Source organism: Spermophilus citellus (genome assembly GCF_964194105.1).
Source record: "Spermophilus citellus genome assembly, chromosome: 6".
Lineage (NCBI taxonomy): Eukaryota > Metazoa > Chordata > Mammalia > Rodentia > Sciuridae > Spermophilus > Spermophilus citellus.
This window is the reverse complement of record NC_138187.1, coordinates 89,946,560-89,955,878: the sequence shown is the minus strand read 5'-3', so window position 1 is coordinate 89,955,878 and position 9,319 is coordinate 89,946,560. Positions and strand designations below refer to the sequence as shown.

The 9,319-nt window shown below is 34.8% G+C and overlaps 1 protein-coding gene across 1 annotated transcript in view; it reads right to left on the bottom strand.

The window, feature by feature from the left end:
• GDI2 (GDP dissociation inhibitor 2) overlaps positions 1-9,319 on the bottom strand; it is a 26,169-nt gene continuing 16,850 nt past the window's right edge. The window contains exons 7-11 of the mRNA XM_081297801.1: positions 6,552-6,651; positions 2,758-2,929; positions 1,291-1,435; positions 1,015-1,069; positions 1-926 (exon numbers count right to left, since the gene is read on the bottom strand). Of these exons, the coding sequence (XP_081153927.1) occupies positions 780-926; positions 1,015-1,069; positions 1,291-1,435; positions 2,758-2,929; positions 6,552-6,651 (619 nt within the window). The 3' untranslated portion in view covers positions 1-779. The remainder of the gene's footprint in view (positions 927-1,014; positions 1,070-1,290; positions 1,436-2,757; positions 2,930-6,551; positions 6,652-9,319) is intronic.

The following is a 9,319-nucleotide window of genomic DNA, read 5'->3' as shown; positions in this document are numbered from 1 at the left end:
CAGAGGGCAGTGGATTCCAGAGTTTGGCTTTATTTTGCAGTACAGAAATCATTTGGAGCCATTTTGGGATAGACATCATTGAAGAGAGGCTCTGTCAAATCAATACTGCATTGCAGCTTGGTCCATTGAAGAAGCCACACCTGGGATACAAAAGATGCTTCCACATTTTACCTGCTTTTTAATGATAGGTTCCTTTCCCCTTCTCTCATCAACTTTATTAGGTTAAAACACCACATATTGGCTTCCTCCAAACAAATCCCTAAGTCTGGAGTTTGGTTAGAAGTTTATGCCCACATAAACCAAACTTTTGACTACGGTATTTGGGCCCTGCCATAATACTTAACACACAATGTAGTTATAGGGAATATTCAATTTAGAATCTCCTTAATGTCAAGATGGCACACAAACTGTATGAATCCAGCTCTTGAGCAGCAGAAGAACATAAATGCAAAGTCTACCCTGATTAAAAGATACAAATACTGTATCAAGTTTTCTGTATTGATATCACAATGTTTAAAACTGCTCCTTCACTAGAAAAAAAGCCAGTCCAGTTAAATTGAACAGAATGTGGTAACTGGCCAATTCTGAATAGCCACTCCATGAAAACAAGTTAATACATGATATTAGAAAGATGAAGGGGAAGAGTATTTACTGGTACAATGCTCTTCAATCTCTCCATTCTGATTACAAAAGCAGGCCTTACAATTTTGATTTCATACAATATGCATTATTTGTCAAATTTTATATTTGTCCTAATTAGATATTAACATGTACTACTGTTAGTCTTCCCCATAGATGTCATTTTTCTTGCGCTTCATTTCCTCAAAATCAAACTCAGATCCTGTCATCCTCTTATAGATGTCTTTAATGTCATCACAGGTTGTCTCAAAGTGAGTTGTGGCATCATATGTGCGGGAAATAAAGATCTGGAAATAAAAATTACAAATATTTATAAGTATTTAGGGGATGTTCCAGTAAAGCCTAAAAATATCCTTTTCAGATTTCCACACTCACCTGGCTCTCTCCTCCCAAATCTTTTGGTACAAGAAGGTCACTGATGCTGACAAATCTGAAGGGAAAAAATAGATAAGTAGGCAAGTTAGTTGGTCCCACACTCAAGTCACTGTTTTGTCTGAATTTTTAAGCCCCAAAGGTAAGACTGGTAGAGATGAGACATTTCAAGATTGCCCACACAGCAGCCAGAGTCTGCCTGTGTTCTCGTGCTCACCTTACCATAGCACCAAAATCAAGTCTCAGTTTGGATGGTAGCTGACAGAACACAACACTCACTTTTGTTCAATTGGTTCCAAGAGCTCCAAAGCTGGTCTGATTTCTTTTTCAGGTTCCTTGGTTTCCACAGTTGTACTAACAATGGCAATGTACTTTCCTTGAGCTGCCACATTGTGTGCAGAGGAGATCATGCAAACATATATATCTAGAAATAAACAATAGCAGCTCGAAAACTGAGGTGGATAAACCTGGGATATGAGTGCTCTACAGGTTTTACTATATTTCATTCAGTTACTGCTCTTCTAAGCTTAAGTTCTATGTGAAAGCAAACTGGGTCATGGTGGATATGCAAATATTTAATAACCGAATTTCTTTTAACCTACTAGGGATTAAGGATTGATGTGGCTGTGAACTGCTAAACTTGGAAATAAAATTCCTTTCTGGCTCTGTCAGAGTACCATATTATCTACTCTGCGTTTTCTTTTCCACTCTGTACCCTGCACATTTGGTAACGTTTTGAATAGCTAAGAAAGTTTTTATTAAATATCTATTTCCTCCTTTATTAAAAATTGCAAGTCAGTAAAAACTATTTTTAAGTTGGCAATAATTAATAATTTCTGATCTTGATGTATATATCACTATTCAAAGTAACTATATTCTCAAACAGAAAATTATTGGGCTCCTTTTTTGTACATTTTCACAGACCCAGGGACCTGTTAGGGAACAATAAGATTGTCAAGTCCCTTTGTTCTAGTGATAATGTTCTGCAATGTGATTTACTTACTGGGGATTGAACCCAGGGGTACTTAACCACTGAGACACATCTCCAGCCCTTTTTATTTTGAAACAGGGTCTCACTAAGTTCCTCAGGTCCTCACTAAATTGCTGAGACTGGCCTGGAACTTGCAATTCTCCAGTCCAAGCCTTCCAGTCACAGGGATTACAGGTATGTACCACCATACCTAGTTGCAATGTTATTTCTTAAAGGAAAAAAAAAAGAAAAAATAATAATTCAGATATCTTAATTAGATAAATAAGATGTAGGGCTACTAAATCAAAAGATGGGAACACCAAATAGTTGATAACAACTGGTTAAAGCAAACAAATTAAGAACTGCACTTTCAAAGCCAAGTCCTGATGTGAATCACAAACATTGAACAGTTTTCTAGCACATTGCTAAAATGAAATGTAAGAAGTTCACAAATGATGACACAGCTCAAAAATATAGTGGATTCAATTGAACTTATCAGCATAAACCTCCACAGTCACTCATGTTAGAGCCAGGAGATTGTGAGAATTCACCTAGCCAATCCATTCATTCTAGAGGAAGAAACTGAGGTCAGAAGTGATGGATACAAGTCCAAAGCAGGGCTTCTAGTTTACTTCAACACAATGCTGCAGGATCCCTAGAATCTAAAAGGATCATATTATGTTTCCTACATGTAAACTAAAGTCTCTTGATACGACACATAAAGTTATTTAGGATGACACAAAGCAATCTAACATCTGCAGGTCTTCAAAACTCACCAGACTTTCGATTGACTTGGTTCTGTGGAATAATGATCTGACAGGAGTTGGCATCGTTGGTATTCTTGATGGGGTGGCTGAGGATGCATATAACTCTGATGACCTGGCCCACTTTTTCTACCCGATCTTTTACATAGCTGGGGTCACAGATGAGCTGCTTACAGCGAGCAATCTATAACAAGACATTTTTAAAGATCTTATAAAAACATAAATACATGGGAACTCCCATGTTCATGGATTAGAAGACTTAATGATGTTGTGGTAAAATTCATGCTGAATCATAAGGAATAGCCAAAACAATCTTGAAAAAGATCAAGATGGGACTCACTAAACAACTAGGTAGTAAACACAGGGGTACTAGCATAAAGACTGCCAAAGACAAGTGAGATGGGAAAAAGCCCAGAAATAAACCATCACAGTTACAAATGATTTTTGACAAAGATGCCATGGTCAATCCGTAGGAATAGGACAATCTTTTCAACAACAGCAAAAGAATGAAGATGGACCCTTATCTAACACCATATATAAAAATTAAAATGGATCAACGACCTAAAATAATGAAAACTCCCGGAAGAAATGTAGGGCAATAGCTCCATGGTATTAAATTTGTGATTTCTTACGCATGAAAGACCCAGGAAATAAAATAGACAAGTCTTCACGAAAAAATTTTTGTACCACAGGAAGAAAACAGTATAAAAGAGCAACCCACAGAATGGGAGAAAATGTACATGAATACATCTGATAAGGGATTAATAGCCAGAATATATCAAGAATTCCTAAAACAATAAAAAAAATAACTGCCCTATTCAAAAATGAGCAAAGGGTTTGAAAGGACAGTTCTCCAAAGAAAACAAATGGCCTATTATTAATAAGTGTAAAGACACTAAACATCACTAATCATCAGCAAAGTGCAAATTAAAATTACAATGAGATACCACCTCGTATCCATTAGAATGGCTGCTATCAAAATACTATGTTGGCATAGATGTGAGAAACTGCACCACTGAAGGGAATATAAAATGGCACTACCACCATCAAAACAGTATGGTTGTTTCTTAAAAAAAATTATTGAAATTTAAAAAAAAAGTACATTAAACAAAAAAAATTATTGTATGATCAAGAGATTTAAATTCTGGATATACACCCAAAAGAAGTGAAAAGCAGGGTTTTGAAGAGAAAATCTGCACACCAACATTCACGATAGTATTAATCACAACAGCTAAAATGTGGAAACCACCCAAGTATCCACTGATTAGTGACATGTGGTTTACACATACAGTGGAATATCCTTAATAAGAAAGGAAATTCTGACATGCTAAAAATGGGTTAACCTTAAAGATAGTAGTGCTACAAAAAAATATAAATACTGTTTATATCACATATTTTAAAGTAGCCAAAATCATAGAGAGATGGAATGGGATGACGGAGTGGAGGGTTACTGTTCAATCATACAGAGTTTCAGTTTTATAAGATGAAAAGACTACAAGAGATGTGTAGTGGTTATGGCTGTAAAATATTATTAATGTATTTAAAACCACAGAACTGTACACTTAAAATGGCAAGGATGATAAATTTCATGTATTATGTAATTTTATCACAACTTTTTAAACTGGCAGGGGGGAGCACGATTTTTTTAATGTAATATTCAGTGTTTATAGTGTTTTAAATAGTATTCTGAGCTGGGGATGTAACTCAGTGGTAAAGTGCTTGTCTAATATATGCAAAACCCTGAGATTGAATTCCGGCTCCACAAAAACTCCAAACCAATACATTAAAATATAATTTTCCCTTGAATAGAATTTCTTATATTCATGAACTAATTAATATAAAAGTTAACCATAGATAACTAGTAAAATAGCTTTTCCAACAATCCCTATAAATTCTTTTTGGACAGTTGCATAGTAGTCAGAAGTATAAGTTTTGTACATAATGGTTGTTATACTTGCATGTCCTGGCAAAAAAATAAAAGAACATATAAGACTAGCATTATAAATAGACCAAAATCATAATCTTAAAGACTGCATTATAAGCAAGACTTTAGCTCCAAGAGTAATGTATTATAACCCCTCTCTTTCATGGCAAAGCCCTGAGGTTTCCTTAAAAAAAGGGAACTTTCTTGCTGTGTGCAGCAGAGTGAAATCAAAGAAAAACCTGCAAGAGAAAGAAACAACCTGAAGCAATCAGATTAACACATTTATCCATATCTCCCAAACAATGATTGTGCTGAAAGCACAGGTAGTTATGACAGATCGCTAACAATAAAAGTTCAGGTGACCAACTAGTAAAAGGAGATTATTTGGTGTTTAGCCCAGGAGATATCACCAGGAACAGCAAAATAATTTTTAAACTTAACTTTTTGAGTTTGTCTTGTGTTTGGCTCCATTTGTAAGGATTGATAGTTCATGATTTTTTTTCCCCTTAAAGGTCTTCAAAAAAAACAGAAAACATCTACCTTACATGGCCAGTGAACCCATTTATATATGTAGTATACATGGTGAGATCTGAATAATATTTGTCCTACCTTAAAATATTTGGCCATTTCATCATTTTAGGAGTTAATAAAAGAATGGCAGTCAAAGCACTAGTAAACAAAATATCATCCTTCAGTTTCCTATATCATCCTACAGTGTCCTATACATATTCCATCTTATAAGAACATATAAAAAAGATTAGAGACTACCAAGATTATTTTGTAGTCACTGTGGTAAACCAATTATACTGACAATCAAGATAAAAGATTATAAAGAAGTAGCCTGGAAAATATAAAACCATAAAGACTCAACATCTCAGAAGATAGGAGGGACAAAGCTAACATTTCCTAACATATATCCCTAGGTGTGTTACAATTCCAGCACAGCCATTCAGTCAGCTGTGTCTTTTATTTATATGTACCCAAGAAGCATTAAGCCCTGTCTCTTAGGATCATTGTGAGATATACATCATATTAAAGAAAAATCTTGCCTCGTGCTTTGCTGTTAGGCTCTTTTATTTTCCTAAGCCAGGCCTATATTTTCTCTCCATTATTCATTGTCTTCTCATTCTGGCTAGTAAAATCTTATCTCAAATCTTCATTTCCCATGCAATCTAAACAAGAAAAAATAGACCACCTCCAGGATGTCTCTGCATTCCCACCTAACTCAATGTTTAAATGTTTAAGATAAAGCTTACATTTTTAGAATTTTAGACATAATACATCAGGCAGTAACTTAGAATGCATTCTCTACTGCAAGAGCTGTTAACTGAGTGAAATGAAAGAAAAATTAAGTAGTATAGTAATAAAAGGAAGAGGTAATACTTTATTTTTAATGTGTGGTTGGCAGGCCAGGAATATTATGACCTGAGTGAGAGAGCTTTTAAGAAAAGGCAGAGTCCCTTCAAACCTTCTGAATTAGAATAGATATTATAACCAGCTTCCAGTGATCTACCTACAATTCAGATTTATAAAACTACTCAGAACTCCACCTGTGGAGATCGCCAACTCCACAATTTGTGGACAAGTACCAGTCCACACAATTTAAATATGGAATACTTAACTGTTAAGTATGTAGAATTACCATCCATAATGCTGGACATTTGGGTCTTAAGTAACAACTGACACACTAGAAAAGTTGTTTGTTTTTAAAATAAGACAAAGAAACTACATTAGTCCTTAGCTATGATAAAACCAAATTTCCTGCAGAAATCTCATGTAGTCTGAAATCTAGCATCAATGTCCACAGTAAAATAGGTACTTAGTAGATAATACATTTTCTTCACAAGAACACAGTATTTTTAAAATTGTATAAGTTACTTACCTCTCCTTCGGACTTTACCCCAACCACTTTTCCATTATGCACAATGATTTCTTCAATTGGTTTATTCAACATGTAAGTACCTCCATAAATAGCACTCAGCCTAGAAAGTTTTTAAAAATCTCAATTATAATAAATGTTTCAATTGCTCAAGTCTCCCTCCTTGGATCTATATGAATTATAGGCAATATATTTGCTCAATTCCCATCTAAAAGGATATTAGCTTGATTTATTAGAGTATGAATTATAGAACAAGAAATGCAAATTTGTTATACAGTTGAATACTGAGAGGGGAAAAAAAAAAGCACTGACCAGCAACAGGAAGAACTTATATTCATTGGTCTTCTCCTCCTGAATATTAAAAACTAAACACTATCAGAAGGCCCTAGGAAATGCCTAGAGCAGGCAGAAAATGATGAACAGACTTGACAGTAATCAATTGGCTGAGATCCTGTGTGGTTTATACTGCTTTCCCCAAGGGAACTACTTTCCTAGTCTTTTAACTTGGGGTAGCTAGAACAGAAACAGGAAGGCTGCAGCCTTACTGACTTTGAAGTGCCACAAGAGATAAAAATCATGGGGGGGGGGGACCTCTACAAAAGTAAGAGCCACAAAGGAAGGAGTCAACAAATCTGTGATAAAAATCTCTTCAAATCTTAACTAACTCAAAAAATGTTTTCCTTCTATTCCTCCCCACCCCGCAAGTACCAGGATCAAACAGGGCTTCATGCACGCTAAGCAAGCATTCTGCCACTGAGCGACACCTCCAGCCCTTCTGTTCATCTTTTTTGCACTCCACCAACTGAGCTACATCCCCAGCCCCTTGTTTATCTCTTTAAAATGATTATTTAATGCAAAATAATTAACACTGTACTATGGAGCTTATAAAGTATGAGAGAAGTAAAAATATAGACAAAGGCACAAAGGAAAATGGTAAATAAAAATGATAGTGATGCAAAGCTCTTCTCTTTACATAATGTGGTACAATATTAACTCTAAATATAAACTATAATAAATAAATAAATAATTACAATTTGTAGAGTGAGCAATAAAAGAGGTAAAGACAAAAACCCATTAGAAGAATTAAGATGGGGGCTGGGGATGTGGCTCAAGTGGTAGCACACTCGCTTGGCATGCGTGCGGCCCGGGTTCGATCCTCAGCACCACATACAAAACAAAGATGTTGTGTCTGCCGAGAACTAAAAAATAAATATTAAAAAAAAAAAATCCTCTCTCTTTAAAAAAAAAAAAAAAAAGAATTAAGATGCAATACTAGAAAATATCTGATTAATCCAAAACTCAGGAGCAGGAAACCGCATGGGTTGATGGGTAGAAAAAACCTAGACCTAACCCCAACTGTATGGATTATTATGTCAAATGTAAATGAACTAAATTCTCCAATTAAAAAGCTAACATTGTCACAATGGACCCCCCCCAAAAAAAAGATTCAATTATATGCTGATGCTGTCTTCAGGAACAGTGTTGATACAGGATGTAGCTAGCTCAGTGGTAGAGTGCTTGCCTAGCATAAGCCAGGCGCTGGGATCAATCTCATTCACCACACACACAAAAGAAGAAAACTGATAGAACTAGAAAAAGACATATATTTCAATCTTTCTACCAGTTCTCTTTCTCTTTTAGGTACCAGGGAATTCAGCCTGAAGCACTTTAACACTGAGTTATATATCCCCAGCTCTTTCTACTTTTTATTTAGAGACAGGGTATAGCTATATTGCTTAGAGCCTACTAAGCTGCTGAGGTTGGCTTTGAATTTGCAAACCTCCTGCCTCAGCTTCATGAGTTGCTAGGATTAGGTGTGCTCCATGACACCAGGCTACCAGTTCTTAATACTCCACCAGCAAATGCAGAGTACACATTCTTTTTTCAGAGCATATTCATCACTAAGATTACATATTCAACCATAAAATATGTCTCAATTTCAAGGACTGAAATTGTATTAAGTTTGTTCTCTGAACATAATAAAATTAGACACTAATAACAATAAGATATTTAAGAAAAATCTCCACATGTTTAGAAATAATTATTCTTCCAAACAACTCAAGGTTAAAAGGAGGGGGTGGCAAAAGAAAGAGGTACCAAGGATGGATAACACAGATTTAGAGGAAAATTAAACTTTTAACTTATGTTACATGTGAAAAATGTAATATCAGCCACGTGTTTCAACCATAAAAGTCAAAAAAAGGGGGAAGAGGGCTGGGATTGTAGCTCAGTGATACAGTGCTCGTCTCGCAAGCATGAGGCCCTAGGTTCAATCCTCAGCACCACATAAAAATAAATATAAATAAGATAATATATAAAAATAAAATAAAGATAAATAAAATAAAAATAATTTATATTATTTTTATATAATATTATATATTATACATTTTTATAATTATAATTAAATAAGTAAAATATAAATAAAGATATTGTGTCCATCTACAACTAAAAAAAAAAGCTGGGGGAGAAGAAATTTTTAAAAAGCAATTGATAAAGACAGAAAGCTACAGAGAAAATTGATAAGCTAAAAGTTTGGTTCTTTAAAAAAGATAAATGATATTAAATCCTAGCAGAAGAGAGAAAATATAAATTATCAATCACAGGAATGAAAGAGGGAAAATCACTAATGATCTTACATACATCAAAAGGGTTAGCACAGCTTTTTACAGTAAATTCAAAAACTTATATGAAATGGTCAAATTCCTTGAAAAGCACAAATGAAAACTACAAGAAGAAATAGCTTATATGAATAGCCTATTTTTATGTGGGGC